A 24,249-nucleotide genomic window follows, 5' to 3' on the forward strand; every position below is an offset into this window, starting at 1 on the left:
CAGTATGTGAGACTGGCATTTCACATGCTCTCAAAGCTTCAAGTTATGAGTCTGTTGTCACAGGACATTTAAAACTCATTTCCAGTTGTCAATGGTGAGCACTTCTGGAAGGTGGTTTAGTTTCTGAGGTTTTCTCAACATTCATTTGTTAATTTTTAAAATGTCATTTAAAATGCTGCATATTTTTATGCTTACCTTCACTTAAATAAGAGGTATTATTGGGGTTGGAGAAATGGCTTAGTGGTTAAGCAAAGCCAAAGGACCCAGGTTCAATTCCCCAGTACCCACATAAGCCAGCTGCACAAGTGGGCACATGCATCTAGAGTTTGTTTCACACCCATTCTCTGTCTATCTCCTGTCTCTCTTTTTCTCTCTGCTTACAAATAAATAAAATAAAATAAATTTTAAAAAAGGTATTATTGGTCTGGAGAGAGGACTCATCAGTTCAAGGCATTTGCTTGCAAAGCCTGCTGGCCCAGATTTGGCTTAGGTTCAACTCCACAGTACCCCTCATAAAGCCAGATGCACAAAGTGGTGCACATGTCTAGAGTGTGTTTGCAACAACTGGAGGCCCTAGTGCACCCATTCTCTCTCTGTCCTTGCACCTTATCCACTGAGTCATCTCTCCAGATCTCATTAAAGAATTATTTATTTACTTATTATTTTCACATGTATGTGTGTGTATGTTTACGGGCAGCCCACAGCCTCTTGCCACTGCAAGTGAATAGCAGTTACTTGAGCCACTTTTTGCATCCTGCTTACATGAGGTGCTTGGGTATTGAATCTGTGCTGCAGGCTTTTCAAGCAAGTATTTTTAACCACTGAACAATCAGCCCACAGAGGACCCCCCTTTTCAATAGATTGTTTATGCATATGTGTGTAGAGTATGTGTGGTGTGTAGTATATACACTTGTGTGTATAGATGTGTTCACTTCATACATGCATGTGTGCAGAGGCCAGAGGAGAACTTTGGGTGCCTTCCTCTCTCACTCATTCATGTATTTCATTGAGATGGAGTCTCTCCCCCAGGGTGAAGCTGCTTTTTTGTCAGTGGGCCCCAGCAATTCTTTGGTCTCTACCCCCTGCATGACTGGGGTAACAGATGTATGTAACCATGCCCAGCTTTTTTTTGAGACTGAGAGAAGGAAGCAGACAGAGTGGATATGGACACACTACAGCCCCTTACCACTGTAAACAAACTCCAGATGTATCTGCCACTTTGTGCATCTGGCTGTACATGGGTACTGGGGAATCAAACCAGGGTCATCAGTCTTTGCAAGCAAATGCCTTTAACCTGAGCCATCTCTTCAGCCCATGCCCAGCTTTTTCCCCCCCTGCTTTTGTTTTTTTGAGGTAGGGTCTCACTCTGGCCCAGGTTGACCTGGCATTCACTATGTAGTCTCAGGGTGGCCTTGAACTCATGGCAATCCTCCTACCTCTGCCTCCCTGGGATTAAAGGCATGTGCCACCACTCCCAGCTCCATGCCCAGCTTTCTTATGTTGGTTCTGGGAATCCAATTCAGGTGGTATCAGGCCCTCATGCTTGTACAGTGAATGTTCTAACCCACTATCTCCTTAGCCTTTATCTTCACTTTTTTTTTTGAGGTAGGGTCTCTCTCTAGTCCAGGCTGACCTGGAATTCACTATGTAGTCTCTGGCTGGCCTCAAACTCACAGTGATCCCTCTACCACGGCCTCCTGAGTGCTGAGATTAAAGGCATTTGCCACCACACCCAGATATCTATACTTTTTCCTTTAAGACATTATTTTTGCTTATCACCTAGAGAGACAAGATGATGAAAAAGAACTATTAACATTCAGGGCTGAAGAGGTAACTCAGTTGGTTGAATTGTTGCCCTGGATTCAATTCCCAGCACCAGATAAACCACTAAACTGTGTATGATAGTACATGCTTGTCATCTCTGCACTCAAGAGGTAGAGACAGAAGAATCAGAAATTTAAAGTTATTCTAAGCTACATACTTAATGAGTTTGAGGCCAACCTGGTATACAGGAGACCCAGTCTCAAAATGGGGAGGGGGCTATCACATTTATCATATTTAAAAGGAAAGGAAAATATAATTCTATTTTCAATCTTAATTTTTTTTATTTTCAAGGGGGGAAGGAAGAAAGAGGGACACACATACATACTTCATTTTGTGCATCTGGCTTTACATGGGTATCAGGGAATTGAGTGTGGGCTGACAAGCTTTGCAAGCAAGTGCCTTTAACTGCTAAGCCATCTCCCCAGTCCTATTTCCTATGTTTAAAATTTTCTTCTTTAAACCTTCATAATAAACAACCCTTGAAAATATCTGTTTAAGCCAGGCGTGGTGGCACATGCTTTTAATCCCAGCACTTGGGAGGCCGAGGTAGGAGGATTGCCATGAGTTTGAGGCCACCCTGAAACTACATAGTGAATTCCAGGTCAGCCTGGGATACCTTGAAACCCCCACCCCTCCAAAAAAATCTTTTTAGCAGTAGAGGAACTACCAGCTCCTGTTTGTTAGGATTTAAGGTCAAGGTGCAAGAAGAGAAACTTTGGCTTGAATTGTTAATCCCAGAGAAAGAATGCAGAACTGCAGAAGGCAACTAGGTAAATGAGCATCTGATGAGTTAGAAGACCTTTCTAGCTTCACTACTGCGCCAGGATATTATGAACCACTTTTATATACAGATTCTGTCTCAAAAAATGAAAATGAGAGGTAGAGGGATAGTGAATGACAAAGGACCTGAATCGCAGTTCACTTCTTCATGTGTGCTCGTGCAGAGCTCATCTCCCTACTTACCAGCTCCATCGCCAGGACGGTTGTGAAGAGCTATGGTATATCTTCACAGGGCTGTCTGTAGTCTTAGGCAACTTGGAGCTCAGAGCCAGTGCCCAGCAAGATGCAAAGCAGAGCTGCCCATTGCTGGCCTGAGGTTCAGAGAGTTCTACCAACATGGAGAGGGCTTTTAATAAGCATTTTTGTTTTCTTCCTCCTTTTTGTTTTATTCTAAATAAACATGACCTTTTCCTTAATAAGAAAAGCAGGCAGTCTTCTCTAAGGATCACTACTGTTTTTCTGATTCAACGGTGCTTGACAGAACTGGAGCTTGACACCCCCACCAGGCTGGCTATTCAGAGTGAGCTTATTGCCTTTCTCAAAGTAATGTCAGACATCCCAAATCCAGCACTGCTCCTGGAGTCTACCTACCTGCACACCATCTGACTGTGTTTCCCTTGAGGTGTACCAGAAGCACCACCATGTAAATCTGTAACTCCTCAGCTCCAATATCTACTTGCACATGTCCTAGTACTGTATGGTATTGAAGAACTTTGCCAAATACTTTGTTCACCAGAATCTCACAAGGAGAGGGAACATGCTGAGAACTGATAAAGCTGCAGAAGCAATGGGGCGGTTTATCTTCTTTCAGGACATCAAGTCAGCCTAAAGCAACTGGGAGGGTGGCATGAGTGGATGGAAGGTGTGTTCCACTTGGGAAAAGTATGTCTATTTGTATAGGAACTATACAGATTGGCCATGAGAAAAAGAAAGAAAAAAAATACCACCTATGTGACTTATTACCTGAATAAGCAGGTAAAATCCATCAAAGAACTGACTGATCACATGGCTGACTTGTGCAATCCCTGAATATGACAAGGCAGAGCATTCCTCTGACAGCATACCCCAAGAGACAGCAATGAGGCTAAATCTTAGGCTGATTTTCCCATAGTCTTACTTTACAAAACACCCACTTAAGTTCTTTTTCTTTTTTCTTTTCTTTTTTGGTTTTTTGAGGTAAGGTCTCACTCTAGCTCAGGCTGACCTGGAATTTACTATGTAGTCTCAGGGTGGTCTCAAACTTATGGTGATCCTCCTACCTCTGCCTCCTGAGTGCTGGGATTGAAGGCATGTGCCACCACGACCGGCTACTTAACTTCTTTCTTTTTTTTTTTTCTTAAAAAACCTAATATTTTATTTTTATTTATTAGAGAGAGAGAATATGAGCATGCCAGGGCCTCTGGCCACTGTAAACGAACTCCAGAAGCAGGCACTACCATGTGCATCTGGCTTACATGGGTTCTAGGGAGTTGAACCTAGGTTCTTGGGCTTTGCAAGCAAGTGCCATAACCACTAAGCCATTTCTCCAGCCCCCATTTAAGTTCCTTAATTTAGTGTATGAGAGAGAAGAAGGAAGAAGAGGGAGGAAGGGGAGAAAAGAAGAGGCAGGATGCTTGCCAGGTATTTGGTTTTCCTCTTCCACATGGACATGTAGGCTAGGAATTTGATATTTCTGTTCTAATAAAATTGGCTTCTTAGACTGGAGGCATAGTTCAGTGGCAGAGCACTTGCCTAACAGTCACAGATCTTGAATTTTATGCCCAGGACCACAAAAACAAAACAAAACAAAACAAAACAAAACAAAACAAAACAAAACAAAACAAAACAAAACAAAACAAAAGTGATCCTTCTGTCTAAAATCTTGAGAAGCACCCTGTGACAAGTCAAATAGACTGAGTTCTTTGTTAGGGAAGGCATGTATCAGAAGTGGCAATATGTCAAAATTTAAGGACTTTACAGTTTTTACCACCTCAACAGCCATCGTGTAGAGTAATTCAGGTCAAGTGACACAAAATACTGAACCAGTGCTCAGCAGCGAAGTTCTGATCAGGTTCCTGAACCAGGATTTGTGCACAGTGACACCTCTCTGGGGATCCATGTGCTAGAGTCACCACTTCACCCCTGAGCAGCGGGTGCTGAATTGTCAAGGCATCAGCAGGGAGTAGACCCACATGACAGGTATCTGAGCTTCTGAGTAGTCTCTTCTGTGTGGGACATGATGCCCACAAATGGGCTCACTGCTGGCAGTGCTGCAACTACAGACTTCTGCTCCACATGTGGAAGAACAGAGATGCTGGACTTGAGGAGGGCTATGTGACGCCCATGCCAGTCATGGGTCCTCACTAACCACTCTGTCATCTGTCTTGAGCCCCCAGGGCATGACTAACCCCTGCTGAGGGTTGTGGCACAAGCAGCTATGGATTTTTGTTCCCAGCACCTCTAAGGATAATGTGCTCAGTGTTTGCTGCTGTTGGAGTCCCATACATCCCAAGAAAAGACTACAGAAGTATGGAAAACCCCAGGGGAGCAGTAGAAAATCTGTGCTGGCTAAGTGGAGCTACAGCAGAGCCCATCTGAGGTCTGCCCATGTAGACCTCACTCCAGAATAGGCTTCCTACAATCCTACAGCTGAGCATTCTAGATGGTGGGAACAAATAAGGCAACAGTATCAGGTATAAAGTTGCATTTGCTCTGTGCAGAGTAAAAGCACATGTCCATGGTATGTGCCAAACACCACAGGTGGAAGCATAAGGCTTGGACCCTGATGTGTGGTCTGTGGTCTCCTGTATCCATGGGCTCCTATCACCACCTCTGCCACATCAGTCATGATGGCCATATTAAACAAGAGCAAAAGGCATTGCAAGAGTGTTAGATGGAGAAAAAGCAAGACATCCTTCCAACCTCTGGCCTTTTGTAGACATGTGGTTACCCATATTTATAACAAGGCAATGTACACAAGCACCACGATGCTTGTTTGGTGTTCGGAAGCCTATGAAATGAAGGAAATAGCAGTGAAGGGGTTGCATAAGTATATAGCTATTTTAACATATAAATTAATCTGTAATGGATATAAATCAACACTAAATAAAGGAAAAGAAAGTTAAAAAGCCAATTTAAAAATTCATAGTAAATATTTCCTTATTTTATTGAATAAACAATTTTAAAATTCTCAGTTAGTACATATCTGCAAATTTATAGATAGAAATTTCAGTGGAAAACAAAATTTATAAGTATCACAAACCAGACAACAAAAAAGTGTCTAAAGTCTTTAAAGAAAGAGTGAACATATTCAAATGCATAAGGACATTCCAGCTCTCTTCTTCATTTCCTAGAGGAGTGAACACATATGCTTTCATGCAAAAGATAGAGCCTTGTGCACCAGTGAACGCTGTAGCATGGAAGGAGGACGACAATGTCTGCCACCCGCAAGAGCACCTTCCATATATGCAGTAAGTGTCAAACTGAGACCATGAGCCTAAGAACAAACATTAATGGTGTCCCTAAGAGGACACTGATAATTGTGGCTATAAATTATTCTAGTACTGTATTTTTCTTTTTGATGTTCCATGAGCTGGGAGGGACTAAGTATATCTTGAAGATGTATGTATTTATCAGTATCAATTGGCACATATAACAACTAAGAACATGTATGCTGTGCATATTACCATGTTGTCATAAGCATAGCATGGGTGATGCAGTACAATCACTGCTCAGGCAGAACAGTGGAGGAACTCAGAAGAAAATAAAAAATGTACCTGTGCACCAAAGCCGTCAGAAAGGGTGGAACCACCCAGCAAAACAAGGATAGGAATGATCTGAAAGCTTTCACATTAAACTTGTAGATGTGCTAGTAACCATTCTTTGGTCATCAGCACTAATTAAAGCAAAAGTGCTAATGAGACAGCAGGTGGTCCTAATGCTAATGCCAGACTCAGAGAATACCTTTATCATATAAAAAGGCACATACCAGTACTGGTGGTTCAGGGCTACACAGTGCACACACAGCATTGTACATGTCTAGTGCAGGTATCTTGGCAACAGAAATATTGAAGTATTCATAGTTTGGCTTATATAAAATACTGGGACTTTAAAAACAAAAATAAATATAAAAATAGATTTGATAACAAAATAACCTATCTAAAGCAGAGTATATTGTTAGTAGTAGACTTAATGCATACATTAAGCTAGCTGGTGGCCTTGCACTACAGGGGACAACTACAGGGTCTTATCTCCTACCTGAACGGACACACTGGCTCCTTTTATCTATCTGTGTAAATACACCTGGCCACTATCACCCTTCCACCCAGATACATTGGCTCTGACAGCCCTCTGTTCCTACTGTCTTCTCATTCCTCCAATGATACACTGGTATAGCTTTCATAGGGCCTTGTCCCAGGCAGCATAGGACTGTCCCCACTTTAGGCATTACAGGCTCTGGCTAGGACTAAGAAAACCCACAAACTGGGAGTGAACTGTTAATACTCTGTGCAGTTACTTCCATCTCCTTGTTCTTGGGAGCTGTCTTCTGACTGAAACTTCAAAGCTGTGAACTTCCTTCAATCTCCACATATGTCCAGCAGCTGGATGTATGGGGCTACTGCCCAACACTGGCACGCAAACACAGGAAAATCTCAATGCTATCTCTGGCCTCAGTGGCTTTTAGCCAATCTTTATATTCTCAAATTTAATTATTTTTTTTTAAATTTTATTTATTTATTTATTTGTGAGCGACAGACACAGAGAGAAAGACAGATAGAGGGAGAGAGAGAGAATGGGCGTGCCAGGGCTTCCAGCCTCTGCAAAGGAACTCCAGACGCATGCGCCCCCTTGTGCATCTGGCTAACGTGGGACCTGGGGAACCGAGCCTCGAACCGGTGTCCTTAGGCTTCACAGGCAAGCGCTTAACCGCTAAGCCATCTCTCCAGCCCTCAAATTTAATTATTATATACCACTTCTTCTTAGGGTAAAACAATAACACAAGCAGCACAAGGAGAAAGATGTAACTGTGGCAGGACATGACATTCTTTGGTTTTAGGCCTGTGTGCCTGCACGGTCTTGTTCCCAGACTCTGAATTCACTCTGGGTGGGCTCTGTGACCCACTGGAGTGCAGGGCTGTGTGTGCAGGAACTCAGAAGGTACAGTTTTGTTTTTTTTTTCCTGAGTCAAGAGTCTCATGCAGCCCAGGCTGGCCTCAAACTTGCTAGTAGCCAAGGATGACCTAGAGCTCTTGATCTTCCTGCCTCTATTCCTGAGTGCTGGGATTACAGGCATTTGCCAAGCCTGGTGTATGCAGTGATGAGGATTAAACTCAGTGCTTCTTCGTGCTAATGGACTGAGCTAAATCCCCCACCCATAGCTGATTTTTAAACAGATTATTTCACTAAAAAGGAAAAACTGTGATGCATTATGAACACTGCAAATGAAAAGTTATTTAAAATTTATCCACATTATACCAAAAAAGTCAAACCTGACTCAAAAGTCACCCTTCACCAGTGTCTGTGTACATGGAGTGCCTGGGGTGCTGGGCCTGTCCTGTAGCTGCTTCATCCCCTCCCCTTGCAGCCATGTGGGGCTGTGGAAACTGGCATAAGGGTCAGAGCCCAGACCCCAGGGGAGGTAGGCCAGTCTTTGGGATCTGAGACAGGATTACTGGCCTAGCTTCTCTCACAAGGCACTGGCTAAAATGGGCGTACAATGTTCATCAAACTGAAACAATAGTCAAATACAGGAAATGGATCATGTCTGTATACTGATTTGAACAAAGAAAATATTAATAAGCAAGTTAATGTTTTGTTTTGATACAGGGTCTCACTATGTAACTCAGGCTGGCCTTGAATTCATAACCCGCTTTCCTCTGATTTCTGACTGCTGTGTTTGCAGGTATATGCCACTATGCCCAGGTATTTAGCATGCTGTACAATAACGAATGTGCAGGGTCATGTAAGAGAATAGCCTTGGGTTTCAGAGAGACTAGTAGAATTCTGAGGAAAGCACACCTGAGGCTTCCTTGTTTTGTTTAGGTTTTGTTTTTTTTCTAGGTAGGGTCTCATTCTATCCCAGACTTACCTGGAACTTACTCTGTAGCTGTATGCTAGCCTTGAATTTATGGTGATTCTCCTATCTCAGCCTCCTAAATCCTAGGATTAAAGGCATGCACCACCCCACCTTGGGGCTTCTTTTAAAAAATTCAGAAGAGAGGCGGGGGCAGTGGTGCATGCCTTTAATCCCAGCACTCAGGAGGCAGAGGCAGGAGGATCGCCGTGAGTTCGAGGCTACCCTGAGAATTCCAGGTCAGTCTGGGCCAGAGTGAGAGAGTGAGAACCTACCTTGAAAAACAAAACAAACAAATAAACAAAAGTAAAGAGGAAGCTAAGGGTGGAACTCAGTGGTAGAGTACTTGTCCAGCATGCACAAAGCCTCAGGTTCAATCCTCAGTATTGCAAACCAACCTTAGAAGTGAAGAAAGGGAGAAATAGGATCAAGTGTGGCCAAGTATTAGCAATATTGACAAGGGGATGGCAGAAGTTTATTATACTTCTACTTCTGCTCTTGTATATTTTGAAAATATCCTAATACTATTATTAGGAAAGTGTGATTTCATTAGCAGAAAACAAACCCAACAAAACATTTTATAAGAGGTCTAGCAGAAGACAGCTGAGAGCAGAATGTATTAAATGTCCAAAAAGAGGGTGTGATGAAATCTGATTTGGGAGAGGTCCCACTGATTAAATTCCCTTTCTTATAACATTAGCTTGACTCAGCCTGGCCAGATACTAAGGTAGGCTCCCTTAAAAAAATAAATGGGCTAGGGATACAGCTCAGTTGGTAGAATGCTTAGCTAGCACACAAGAAGCCCCGGGTCTCAGTTCCAGCACCTATAAACTGGGTGTGGTAATTCCAGCTCTAGGGAGGTGGAATCAGGAAAATCAGAAGTTCATCTTTGGCTACATAGAGTTTGAAGCCAGCCTAGATTACATGAGATCCTGTCTCACACAAACAAACAAAGCAACACAATGGGAAACAGAATTTCCCAGAATCAGTGGTATGTTCATTAGGAGACAACTAATGAAGAAGGGCAGCCACCAGTCATTGTGAATACTAAGATTCAGGAAAAGCATTTTAAAGATAATATGTATTAGTTCTTCCACATAACACAATTCCAAGGGTTACACACTGGGAGTAAACTGTCTTTTCTAAGTAGTGTTGCCTTTGTGCATAGAAAGCTGCACCCTGCCACTAAGCAATAAAGAGAAAGAATAAATCCTAACTGAATACACAGCAAGCACTGGGTGAATGGATTAATAAAAGGATAAGACTATGGTTTAGGCTTAAGAAGCTACAAAAATGAAAATTATTGTTGGGTATGGTAGCTCACAACTGTCATCCTTGACTATGGAAGGCTGAAGCAAGTAGGATTATTGAAAATTTAAGGGCAGCCTGAGTTATAGAGCAAGACCTTGTCTCAAAAACCTAAAGAAAAACCTTAACATCAGACCGGAAACTCTGAAACTGCTAGAGGAAAAAGTAGGGGAAACCCTTCAACATATTGGTCTTGGCAAAGACTTTCTGAATACAACCCCAGTTGCTCAGGCAATAAAACCACAGATTAACCACTGGGACCTAATGAAATTACAAAGATTTTGCACAGCAAAGGACACAGTGAAAAAAGCAAATAGGCAACCTACAGAATGGGAAAAAATCTTCGCCAGCTATATATCTGATAGAGGATTAATATCTAGGATATACAAAGAACTCAAAAACTTAAATAATAAGGAATCAAACAAGCCATTCAAAAAATGGGCTATGGAGCTAAATAGAGAGTTCTCAAAGGAAGAAATACGAATGGCATATAAGCATCTAAAAAAATGTTCTACGTCACTAGTCATCAGGGAAATACAGATTAAAACTACATTGAGATTCCATCTCACTCCTGTCAGATTGGCCACCATCATGAAAATGAATGATCAAAAATGTTGGCGGGGATGTGGAAAAAAAGGAACCCTTCTGCACTGCTGGTGGGAATGCAATCTGGTCCAGCCATTGTGGAAAACAGTGTGGAGGTTCCTAAAACAGCTAGAGATTGATCTACCATATGACCCAGCTATAGCACTCCTAGGCATATATCCAAAGGACTCATCTCATTTCCTTAGAAGTACGTGCTTAACCATGTTTATTGCTGCTCAATTTATAATAGCTGGGAAATGAAACCAGCCTAGTTGTCCCTCAACAGATGAGTGGATAATGAAGATGTGGCACATTTATACAATGGAGTTCTACTCAGCGGTAAAGAAAAATGAAGTTATGAAACTTGCAGAAAAATGGATGGACCTGGAAAGTATTATACTAAGTGAGGTAACCCAGGCCCAGAAAGCCAAGCGCCACATGTTCTCTCTCATATGTGGATCCTAGCTACAGATGATTGGGCTTCTGCGTGAGAATGAAAATACTTAGTAGCAGAGGCCAGTAAGTTAAAAAGGAGACATAAAGGGTAGAGAAAGGAAGGGAAGAGGATACTTAATAGGTTGATATTGTACATATGTAATTACAATGAATGTAATGGGGAGGTAATATGATGGAGAATGGAATTTCAAATGGGAAAGTGTGGGGGTGGGGAGGGAGGGAATTACCATGGGATATATTTTATAATCATGGAAAATGTTAATAAAAATTAAAAAAAAAAAGCCAAAAGCAGAAAAGAAAAAAAAACAAAACCTAAAGAAAAAAATTACACAATACATTTAGTCACAACCCCCTTGCTAGAATCCAACCAACACCAACAAGAAAATACTGACACATTAAAAAAAGAGAAAGAACAAAAAAGATGACATGTGCACAGTACCTCAGTAGCTTGAAGAGACCTCCAGAAAGGTGGTTAATCCACCCCAACACACAACTACCAGTCTCAAGTAGAGATTTAAAGTACCCAGAGAAGGTTGCTGGGGATGCAGTTCAGTGGCAGAGCACTTGCCTAGGATGTTCAAGGCTCTGGGTATAATCCCCAGCCCAGAAAAAAAATTTCCACAGGACATTTTGACAATATAAAGCCTTAAAGATTGGTTGTATTGCTAGGCAAGATCATCAAGGACAACCACCAACACCCACAAAACAAAATCTAGCCTGTGGACTAGACAAATTCAACAGTGTGCAACCAGGGTTGGTCTGGGCCCAGCATCTGTTAAGCACTGGGTCTCAATGCAGTGGCTTCTGCTGATGCCTACATCCAATCTGTACCTTAAGCATTAGTCCCAGCTTTCAATGGTGGTTTAGACCAGGGATTCCACCATACAGCATTCAACAGAGTTACTTCAGCCCATGCTCACTGAGTGCTCCTATTGCTTTGGGACAGAATGATGTACACAATGGTATCAACTGGATATAGCTAACATTGTGTATTATCTACCTGATGCAATGCAACAACACTCACACAGAGAGAATCCAAGTCCTCACACATCCTGGGGCATTTCTCATGTTCTTGAACTTTTACCCAACAACTTGCCACATCAGTAAAAGGAATGACTTCCCTATAAAGCTTGTACCATGACTTTAAAGCCTACATGTGGGTCTGCCTCTTACTTGACTGCAATCATATTAATCCATCTCCTACATGATGGACAAAGACCAGCTTATGTTTCCACAGTGCCCTGCTAGCCTATTCTAAACACACACACTGCCTCAGGTCTCAACTCAGTAACAAGCAGAGGCCTTGGGCACTGGGACAATCTCAGGGATACCTCCACATGCAGGAGGCTATAGCCTGTCCTTCTCTGCCCAGGGTTAGGATGCTATCAAGGCATTCTACAGAGATTTCATACACTGTGCTTGACTATACAAGTCAGACAAAAACCTGCATTCTAGCCAATTATGGGAAGCATAGCTCATCTTAAAAGCTGTGTCAAGAGGTATAATATGCAGTCCACTAATAATCAACATGAATCAGAACTGCACAACATTCAAAATGTATAGCACCAGTTTTCACTTGAATCATAACATATGTCCCCTCTCCCCACAAATATACAAAGCTGCAGGAGTGAATTCATCAGCCTTTAGGTGGACTGGCTGGAAATGCTCATGCTTCTGAAACTAGATGTGTAAGTTTTAACATCATTCCAAGTGAAAGTTTTAATTGACATTCAAAAGGTACTTTACTGGTTTATTAACCAGTAATTAGAAAAACTCTGACTGGTGAACTCAATCACTTCCTATGTCTAAACCAAATGATTCTGAGCTCTAGCTACACCAATGGGGAAGGGTCTACTTAGAAAGGTGCCTGAAATAATCAAGATGGGTTTTTACCCATTTGCTCCCCTGGAGTTGAACTCTTTAAATTATCCTGAAAATTTAAAGGAACTCTATCCCCACCCATGTGCGCAAAAGGGTTGCTGAAGAAAAGGCTCATGTCCAGGGGTGCCTCAGCCTCAGAGTCCCACGAGTCTGTATCTGTGCTACTAGAATCTTCGGCTGTTGTGGGTGGGTAGCTGAGCTGTTCTAACTGGTCGATAATGTCCGAGAACTGGAAGGCTGAACTGGACTCAGAACGGACTGAGTAGGCTGGAAAGTTGATCATAGAGCTGGCCTCAGACTGATTGGCTGAGCTGGATGTGTGCAGGGATAGCCCACCATGCAGTGGCATGTTATTGAGGGAGCTATTTTCAGACTGGTTGTTCCTAAGTGAGCTAGTCTCAGAAGGACTCAAAAGGCTCTGCATCAGGCTAGCCTGGGCCTTCACCTCAAACAGCTCTGAGGTGTCTGACGGATGCACATTGCCATTGAAGTCACTTCCCTCTCCAAATTCAAAATCATCATCTACACTCATGTCTACTGCCTCGGTGGAGTACCTGTCTGGGCTGGACTGAGTAGACTCTGGATGCTTGAAGGGAAGGGACATAATGGGCTGGACAGGTACCTGTGGCTCCTGAGAGACTGAAGAGCTATATGGGAAAGAAAATGCCTCTGAGCCTCCAGCAAAGAAAGATATGTCTGCTGGGTCATCATCTATGAACTCTTCAGATACCTGCAGCTGTGCATTTATCAATGTGAACACCGGGCTCATCCCCTGGCACTGCTGGCCACCCCAGTATTCTCCACTGGACAAGAAATGACCTGTAGAAAAGGAATTCTCTCCACTGTCATTTCTACCAGCATCCCGGAGCCCCCCACTGGCCCTCTCTGCATCTACATCTAGAACATTGAGACTCTGTCCCATGGGACAGATGGAGCCATGGCTGCTCACAACATGACAAAATCTGACACCTGGACCAGGCTGGAGCACAGGAGGTCTGGGAAGGTGGGCCGACTGCGTGCTGCACTGCTCTTCAGGTGCTGCTCTGCTGCTCCTCTCTGCAGCTGTGCTCTTGATGAAGGGAGCTTGGGGATCCATAAGGGAGATGCTGCTGTCCTTGAAATCAGGTAGACCAGGAGAGGCCAAAGAGGAGGTAGGGAGTGGGTGAAAGGAGGCATTTGCTGAAGACAGGGAGGCAGAAGTTCTCAAGCCCTCGGTGAATGAGATGCTCTGGGGACAAAAATTAAGAGAAAAGGAACATATAAAATTAAAAGAACATCATTACAAGTTGTAAAGTCAAGTGGGCCAACTCAGGATGTCCACATATTTCTCACAGCTTTTCTGAGAGGGGGCATGTGCCATCATACCTGGGTTAGGTAGGATGTTAGATTTGTAAATGAATATAGTAATGCAACTTGATTCAAGGTCATCTATTTCACTCCTTAGAATTTTACTTTTTCTTTCGTGGCATTAAATGTCCACAGTGAAGAGAACTTTCATCATAGAATACTGGATGACATGAAGACCATGTCTCCATAGCAACCCTTATCATTTTCAGGCTACAAGCAGATGTGGTTGGGTTTGGGGGCTCTACTCATATTCATACAATATGAATTTTCCACCATGGTGCTGATGTCAGGTGATGAGTCCAAGTCGACAGTCTTGAGATCTTAATTGCAAAGAGATTTACTATCACCAACGAATAATGCTAACAAATGGGTACATTTACATATGCAATGAAAAACTGAGAATTAGTTCTTAGGAACCCTAGAGGATGCTGAAAGTACTAGAGTGGTTCCAAGATGAGGGACAAGAGGTTCATGAACAGGGTGAGGAAATGGAGGAGCAGTGAAGAAGCCACTCCGTGATATTTGCTATTTCACAAGTGCCCTAACCATATCTTTACTGATGATTCCTCATACAAGGGCATGGAAACCCTTCTCTACTTGCTAAGCATTACTTTCCATGTGTGCTATCACTGATGAAATTACCTGTGGAAAAAAACGTTTACTACTTACCTACCTACACACACACGCACATGCACACGCACACACACTATAATTAAAAGAGTGGTTAGATTGAAATAAACCCAGACACAATGGAGTGAATTACTGGGCTATATGTCTCAGGCAATACACACAAGTACACATGTTACAATATGAGGTGCAACAATACACATAGGTGTATACATGTTACACATAGAATGCAAGCTAATGCCATGGCAGAAGGCCCAGAAACTAACCTTTTAGAAACAGAATAGCTGGCCTCAGAACTAAAATTTATCTGTTTTTCAATAAGGATTACATTACCTTTATTTATTTATTTATTTATTTTTATTTTTTGGTTTTAAGATAGCATTTCCTGTGTAGCCCAGGGTGGCCTTAGCTTATGATCCTCCTACCTCAGCCTCCCAAGTATTGAAATTGTGTGAACCACCATGCCTGGCATATCACCTTTTCTTAAGAATTCAACCATATTCAATATTCTCTGTAGCTTTAAATAACAATACCAGATAACTGAAAGCTTACATGCAATATTTAGACTATTCATACTCTGTAGTTAAGTTAAAATCTGGGGCTACAAGATGCAAGTGGTACTCTTAGAAATTTCACTCAGTATATGACAAACCATCAAAAAACATGAACACTGGGCAGAAATAGCCGCAAACACAAATCTAGAACAGCACAAGGAAATAAGGACAAAATTACCTGAAAGCAGCGGGAGCCTATGTATAACCATGCTTGTGTGCAGAAGTTAATATGCAAGCATGAAAGTGGGAAAGACTGCTGAGGCAGGCTTGGAACACAGACCAGTCACTGATGTCCCAGTGTGGAACATGGCGCAGCTTCTATTTCACCGGGAACTTCCCTGCCAAGCATTCTTCCAGGAGGTATCTGTGTATATGCCATGTGTGTTTTTGCTACAATGCAGTTACAATCATGCCAGATACATCAAGATATAAAGCTGTTTCCTGCTTTTTGCTTTTAAAAGAAAGAATGTGTCTGTATGCTAAAAGATATTTGTAAAAAATCTTTAAGAGTGACACAAGGTCCACCACCTGGACACAGTTATGGTGTAGTTAGGACGTCACTGGCAGAGCGTTCAGAACACCACTGGACTGTAAGCAATGCTGACAGTGAGCTCCAAGACTGAAACTGCCACATGAAATGACACGACTAATTTTCATCCTCTTGTTACATTGTTTAGATTATTTTCATTAGAGTACAGACAGTATTTAGTCCTGCTTACAGCTCCAAGACTAACCTGTTTAGGCAGGTCTACAGTCCCAGCATGGATAGATGTCCGAGTCTTACTGTGCCGTCTGTAAAACAGAATAAACTGTGAAGGCTAAATCCTCCTAATCTCCATACATACCTACTTCCTTTTTAACCCCCATCCCTGATTCTAGAGCCCTAAGTATATACTGCATCAAAAAGAAAAGCTCACAAGAAGGGGTGGCAATCTGGAAATGGGCAGGATAAAAGGAAACAAGAATTCCAATAAAAAGACCAAAACTACAGACACATCCTAATGGAAAAAATCCAAATAAATTAGCCTGGCGTGGTGGCACACACCTTTAATCCCAGTACTTAGGAGGCAGAGGTAGGAGGATAATTCTGAGTTTGAGGCCTCCCTGAGGCTACATAAGAATTCCAGGTCAGCCTGGGCTAGAGCAAGACCCTACTTCAAAAAGCGAAAAAAGCCAGGCGTGGTGGCACATGCCTTTAATCCCAGCACTTGGGAGGCAGAGGTAGGAGGATTGCCGTGAGTTCAAGGCCACCCTGAGACTACAGAGTTAATTCCAGGTCAGCCTGGACCAGAGTGAGACCCTACCTCAAAAAAACAAAAAACAACAACAAAAAAATCCACATAAGTTTTCAGATTGTTTACCATACTATATAAAGCCACCTTATATAAGCTGAGCTATATAGACTAGAAACTAAAAAGTAATAACTAAAAAAATTCTGGGGGACTGGGGAAATGGCTTAGTGGTTACAGGATTTGCCTGTAAAGCCTAAGGACCTGGGTTTGATTCTCCAGGACTGATGTAAGCCAGATGCACAACGGGGCACATGTATCTGGAGTTTGTATGCAGTGGCTAGAGGCCCTGGTGTGTCCCTTCTCTCTTTCTCTCTGTCTCTTTCTCTCTCATAAATAAATAAATAAAATATTTTTTAAAAATCTGTATATATGTATACAATTATCAGTATAAGATATTATAGGGCTGGAGGGATTGCTTAGTGGTTAAGGCACTTGCCTGCAAAGCAAAAGGACCCAGGTTCAATTTCCCAAGACCCACATAAGCCAGATACAAAGGTAGTACTTGCATCTGGAATTCATTTACATAAGCTGAAGCCCTGGTGTACCCATTCTTTCTCTCGCCAATAAATAAACATAAATTTTAAAAAAAGACATTACAAGCCCATTTTCTTTAAAGAATAACTCAATGTTGAAATATATGCTTATGTATATGAAATGCCTTTTATAAGTGAATATTAAAAGCACTTAAAATATTCATTTTATGGCCTCGATATCCATGACCTCATAGTGCCTGACACTACCTACACAAGACCATCATAGGAGGAGAGAAATATCACGACATCAAAATAAGAGAGAGACTGATTGAGATGGGGAGGGGATATGATGGAGAATGGAATTTGAAAGGGGAAAAGGGGGGAGAGGGAGGGTATTACCATGGGATATTTTTTATAATCATGGAAAATGTTTTTAAAAATTGAGAAAAAATAAAATAAGATTATATAAAAATAAAATAAAATAAAATATTCATTTTAAAAGCATACACTTTATATCATAAAGGTCATTAAGTTTACCTTTCATATGGAATTCTTTTCATTGCACCATCTTTGATGTAATCTACTAGTTGCTTCTGAGTTCTTCCACTGAAAATAAATGTTTAAAAAAAAGAACAATAATTCAGGACATTACATTTTCACAGTTAAGTACAGAAGAAAAGTAAGTTGGGCTCATCCTCTTCCATAAACATACATATATATATACCCTATTTTATATATATGTATGTATATGTATATATATATGTATATATATTTCAAAATTATACTTTATAATAAACGTAACTGATTTTCTAGTCAGTTAAAAAGTCAATTTTCTTATATTCCAAATGCTTATTTGATAAGCTTCCTCCCATGACTGTCTCTAACATAGCTTTTTTTGCGTGCCATTCTCTGCCCAGCCTATAGCATCCCCTTCTCACCAGGGGCTGGCTGGCCCTGGAGCAGAGGTGCAGACCTACCTGTATCTGAAGGAGGAGCCCCGGCTGAAGAAGACTGTTTTTGTCTTTGGCTTAGGCTGGTCAAAAAGTCTAAAAAAGGTGTGATACTCCACACAAATCTTCCAGAAGTTCTTACATTCATCTCTGCTACCCAACAAGAATTCTAAGGTGTCTTGGTAGGGTCCCTAGAAACAAAATACAAAAGTTCAAAGAAGCAAACTCAACAACACAGTACTGGAAAAGCAAGTTTAGGAAGCAGATCAAGAAACAGGTGGCCTCTGGGCTGCTGAGCACTTGTGAACCTCCAGTTTCTGGTGAGTTTCTGCTCAGCTCGGCCCAATGGACCAAGCTGAATGAGAACCCCTAGCCCTACCGTCACATGGGCGCTTTACCCCTCCTGCTCTCGCCACGGCAGGAGCTCTTTAGACTTTCTTTTCCATCCTCTTTACAGTTTTTTTTTTTTAAGCCACATGGGTGTCCTTCCCTTGGCTCTGTATTTCCCTAAATAAAGGTAATAATTTAATAATTGTTAAAAAAAAAAGGTAGTTTCAAAATTAAAAAGTCGGAAGCTTTCCTCTCCTAAAAATGGTATATAAAGACTTCTGTTTCCATTTCTTTAACTACGAGACAAAAAAACCATAGCATATATACTTTATGTAGATACCACTGCTCCACCTTCACATTACTAGCAGCACTCTGAAATATATCTTTGTGACCTGTTTCCCACCTGCAAATTATGGCATTTTTCCATGCTGTGCCTCATTTTATTTTAATCTAGCTTTTTGGATAACTGGGAAATACAGTTTTAATGTTCACAAATATTAGCATAAGGAAACCACTGCTTTCTCTCTCATATCTATACATTAGGATAACTTCCTGAAATAAAATTCTGAGCTCAAAGACCATGTACATTTTTGAGCTTTTTTTTTTTGAGGTAGGCTCTCACTCTAGCCTAGGCTGACCTGGAATTCACTATGTATTCTAAGGGTGGCCTCGAACTCACGGTGATCCTCCTAACTCTGCCTCCAGAGTTCTGGGATTAAAGACATACACCACCATGCCCAGCCATTTTTGAACTTTCTGATATTACTAAATTACTTTCTACAAAGACTGTAATGCTTTCTAATTTAAAAAATCTAGGTGTCCCAGAGAGACCTAGCTGGAATCCAGAAGAAAGCCAGGCCTAAGCCCAGATTGTTAGTCCATCTAGTGCTGGAAAGCACTATATAAGCTACTAGGGAAAAGAGGTCAACAATAGTGTGAACCAGCAGGAGTCTAAGATAATCAGAAGCAACCAGCCTGACAAGAAGTACACATCGGTGCAGTGGTGGCACGCAGCTTGGTGGATAACCAGTGGCTTTCTGATTGACTAAGAGATCTGCTCAGTGGAAAGGAACCCATATCTGGAACTGGGAACTGGGTCCGAATCCTATGGAGACAAAGATTATGCTCTCCAATGTCAAGCAGCCTCTAGTCTTTGGCTAAAAGAGGGGTTGCACATCTATCAAACTCTCCCTAAATTAATAATGCTTATCCAATTCAACCTATGCTGGCTACACTTTCCGTTGGAGAATTTTTTTTTTCTTCTTTTTCAGAAGGTAGCAAGACCCCTCAAATCTCAGTCATGGCCCAGGCAAAACCACAGAGGAAGTGAGGAGAAGAGCAACAGTGTTGCTTCCATGGTGAGCATGATAATCAGTGCCAGGGTGAAGGAGACAGACCCTGAAGATACTCAACACCTACCAAAGCAGAGATCCAGAGGCTCCTGAGAGCTCATCACTGAAGTAGACTTAAATCACACCCACCAAGGCTCAGAGAATTTTGCCCAAGAGGGGTTGGAAAGATTTTAAGAGCCACAGGCTGGGATGTCATGCCCAGAAGCAGTTCCTCCCCCCAGTAATTGACTGCAGCTCCCACAACACATAACTCACAACGCCATGGGGAATACCAGCAACCCTACTGAGGAGGGCCCCTTGTGGAATTGGGGCAGGGAGGAGGGAAAAGATGGTACTAACACATGATATATCCATACAAAGTACGTTCTTTTTTTTTTTTTTTTTTTTTTTTAAATCTAGGTGTCAATCTGGGCCTGATGGCACACTCCTTTAATCCCAACGCTCAGGGGGCAGAAGTAGGATGATTGCTGTGAGTTCCAAGCCACCCTGAGAGTACATAGTGAGTTCCAAGAAGTCATGGGCTAGAGTGAGACCCCCACCTCAAAAAAATATTGGGCTGGAAAGATGGCTTAGCAGTTAAGGCATTTGTCTGCAAAGCCAAAGGACCCAGGTAAGCCAGATGCACAAACAGACCCATGTGTCTGGAGTTTCTTTGCAGTGGCTAGAGGCCTTGATGTACCCATTCTCTCTCCTTCTCTCTCTCTCTCTGATAAATAAATGAAAAAAAAATTTTAAATCTGGTTGTCAGGCCACCCAAATTGCTAAGTGGTTAACAGCATTGCTTGCAAAGTATGCCAATCCAGGTTTGAGTCCCCAGCACCCACAAAAAGCCAGATACAAAAAGTGGAATACACATCTGGTTTGTTTGCAGTGGCAAGAGGCCCTGATGCCCACTCCCCACACACGCAAATAACTAAATAACAATTTTAAAAAATCTAGGTAATGAGCTGGAGGGATGACTTAGCAGTTAAGGTGTTTGTCTACAAAGCCAAAGGACCCAGGTTTGATTCCCCAGGACCCATATAAGGAAGATGCACAAGGTGGCGCATGCCTCTGCAGTTTGTCTGCAGTGGCCAAAGGCCCTGGTGCACTCATTCCCTCTGTCTCACTCTCTCAAGTAAATAAATAAATAAAAATAAATTTAAAAAAATCTAGGTGCTTAGAAATATAAAATGCAAGTTTGAAATATCATGCTACTCCAATCAATAGTTGCTTTGTGGGCTAGAGAGATAGCTTAGCAGTTAAAAGATCCTTTCTTCTTTTAAATTTTATTTATTTATTTATTTTTAATTTTTATTAACATTTTCCATGATTATAAAATATATCCCATGGTAATTCCCTTCCTCCCCACCCCCACACTTTCCCATTTGAAATTCCATTCTCCATCATACCTCCCCATTACAATCATTGTAATTACATATATACAATATCAACCTATTAAGTATCCCCCTCCCTTTCTTTCTCTACCCTTTATGTCTCCTTTTAAACTTACTGGCCTCTGCTTCTAAGTATTTTCATTCTCACGCAGAAGCCCAGTCATCTGTAGCTAGGATCCACATATGAGAGAGAACATGTGGCGCTTGGCTTTCTGGGTCTGGATTACCTCACTTAGTATAATACCTTCCAGGTCCATCCATTTTTCTGCAAATTTCATAACTTCATTTTTCTTTACCGCTGAGTAGAACTCCATTGTATAAATGTGCCACAAAAAGATCCTTTCTTGTAAAGCCTGATGGACTGGATTTGAGTCTTCAGTACCCATTAAAGCCAGTTTCATAAAGTTGGTGCATGTGTTCGGAGTTTGCTTGCACTGGTGGGAGGCCCAGGCACACCCACACTCAGGCACACCCACACTCACTCTCTGTTTCTTTCTCTGTCTCTCTCAAATAAATTAAAAAAAAAATTAAAAACAGTTGCTTTATAAATTGAGCCATATTTCTCTTCTTTCTCTACCTTCAACTAGAAGAAAAACTACTCTACTCATAGAGAAAGAGAAGCATCTGATTCGTATAATGTATATTTGGCATTTCTACTTTCCTTTCATCTACAGAAGAACTGTATGACTAATAAACCACCCTTCACTGGGTTGGGCTTACTGACATAGGCCTATACTTCCAGCCTTTGGTAGGCTGAGGCAGGAGACTGATTAGTTCAAGCTCCACTTGGGTTATACAGTGAAACACACTGTCTTACAATAATAAAAACCAAACCAGGGCTAGAGAGATGGCTTAGCAATTAAGGCACTTACCTATGAAGCCTAAGGACCCAGGTTCTATTCCACAGTACCCATGTAAACCAGATGTACAAGGTGGTGCATGTGTCTGGAGTTTGTTTGCAATGGCTAGCCCATTCTCTCTCTTTACTTCTCTCTCTCTCTCAAGTGTGTGTGTGTTTGCATGTATTACATAGTGAATTCAAAGTTAACCTCAAAAAAATAAAAATAAACCCAAACCAAACAACAAAATAACCAAGCAATCAACTAAATTCCCTCCATCCCTCCTTTTCTGTCCCTCACTCTTTTTTTTCTCTCCCTTTCTCTTCACCCCCACATGCTTTCAAGCCTCTTCCAAAAGAAAAGATACCACATACTATTCTGGCACACTGACCAGCCCTAGGGCTTAGAATTTCCTATGACTCAAAGCATCTCTGAGCCTACCCAGGTAGCATCTCAAGCTTCAGTTCAATGGTGACTCAGCTGATCTACTGTTTCCTGCCTTCCTTTTAACAGAGGAAATGTAACAATCTGAACTTTTTTGTTGGTTTTTCGAGGTAGGGTCTTGCTGTAGCCCAGGCTGACCTGGAATGTAGTCTCAGGGTAGCCTCAAACTCACAGGAATTCTCCTACCTCTGCTTCCTGAGTGCTGGGATTAAAGACGTGTACCACCATTGAGCCTATTTGAACATTTTCAACAGTCTAAAGTATAGAATTTTCCCAATGACCCGACTGTGTAATATTTACTATTCTCATTTTTTATCATTTCATTAAAGAGGTGGATATTGGTCCACTGACTGTTGACTAGCAATCTGTAAAGAAATGAGGCTGCTTTTTGTTGTTTTTGAGATTTACTACGTAGCCCAGGCCAGTCTTAAACTTTAGGACCCTCCTGCCTCAACCTCTCGAGTGCTGGGATTATAGACATTTTTGTTTTTGAGGATGGGTCTCACAAGCCTGGAACTCATTCTGAAGCCCAGACTGGCCCCCAACTTGCAGTGCTCCTTTGTACCTCAGTCTCCCAAGTGCTGAGATTAAAGGGATGCACCACCATGCCCAGCAAGATTACATTCATTTGCTAGTTTCACCAGTTTAAGAAAGAAGTTACTTCAAGTAGAGCTAATTAGAGGTCAGATTCTGAATTGAAAGCATGTGAGAGGGCTGAGGAGGCCCTCTCCTCTTTCTGGACCACGGCCTTCACCCTTAGGTGCTGAGTTTCAGGCTTCTCTCAACACTACTTCAGCTCTAACCTATAGAACAAGGCGGCTTTGATGTCCAACCTTCTCAGCTGCCTGGGAGAAGCAGTACATGTCCTTCCTAAGCCCACTCCATGCCTATGGAACTGAAAATCTTAAGGGTTGAGACTACCTATATGTGGTGACAAGCTTCCCAAAAGGGCAAAGTGAGATCTCATGACATTCCAGATCGCAATTCTAAGTCTTGTCCTTGAACTACAGTGTATCTGATCCTGAAATAATTTACAAAACTGTTCCAAAAAAAGAAAAGAAAAACAACAACAAAAAACTTCTCTTGGGCCGGGTGTGGTGGTGCACACCTTAAATACCAGCACTTGAAAGGCAGAGGTAGGAAGATCACCATGGGTTCAAGGCCACCCAGAGACTACATGGTGAATCGCAGGTCCTCCTGGGCCAGAGTGAGACTCTACCTCAAAAAACCCAAAGCCAAACCAAACCAAAACAATAACAACAAAACAACCTCTCAATCTAGGAAAATAAATTGCCTAGTAATTGTAAAAAGTTCTCAAAATAATACTTACATGGACCTCTGAATGAAGTTTGATAAGAAATCTTTTCCTCTTGAAGCTTAGTTTACGGACCTTAGACCAGTTGAAGGTGTTGATTTTGATGGTACCCTGAAATGTGAAACAGATATGCAGTGGCATTTGTAATATCAGCTCTCACCCCTTTCCTCACATAGTAGAAAAATCTTACTTACATTCTTCACTAACAGCACAGCAATTTGTGTAACATATTACCTGGAACATCTCTGAATTAAAACACCAACATCAAGGATACTTTTGTTTTGTTTTATTTTTTGAGGTAAAGTCTCACTCTAACCCAGATAGACTTGGCATTCACTCTTTAGTCCCAGGCTGGTCTTGAACTCACAGTGATCCTCCTACCTCTACCACCACCTGAGTGCTGGGATTGAAGGCATGTGCCATCATGCCTGGCTACAAAATCAAGAATGCCAATCTATCTGGTT

The 24,249-nt window shown here is 41.8% G+C and overlaps 1 protein-coding gene across 3 annotated transcripts in view; it reads right to left on the reverse strand.

The window, feature by feature from the left end:
* Farp2 (FERM, ARH/RhoGEF and pleckstrin domain protein 2) overlaps positions 1 to 24,249 on the reverse strand; it is a 194,924-nt gene that overhangs the window by 49,400 nt on the left and 121,275 nt on the right. For all 3 annotated transcript variants that reach the window (XM_045147476.1, XM_004667766.2, XM_045147475.1), the window contains exons 9-13: positions 23,801 to 23,896; positions 18,157 to 18,320; positions 17,717 to 17,785; positions 16,149 to 16,206; positions 13,856 to 14,114 (exon numbers count right to left, since the gene is read on the reverse strand). In XM_045147476.1, the coding sequence (XP_045003411.1) occupies positions 13,856 to 14,114; positions 16,149 to 16,206; positions 17,717 to 17,785; positions 18,157 to 18,320; positions 23,801 to 23,896 (646 nt within the window). The remainder of the gene's footprint in view (positions 1 to 13,855; positions 14,115 to 16,148; positions 16,207 to 17,716; positions 17,786 to 18,156; positions 18,321 to 23,800; positions 23,897 to 24,249) is intronic.

Source organism: Jaculus jaculus, chromosome 4 (genome assembly GCF_020740685.1).
Source record: "Jaculus jaculus isolate mJacJac1 chromosome 4, mJacJac1.mat.Y.cur, whole genome shotgun sequence".
In the NCBI taxonomy this organism is placed as follows: Eukaryota; Metazoa; Chordata; class Mammalia; order Rodentia; family Dipodidae; genus Jaculus; species Jaculus jaculus.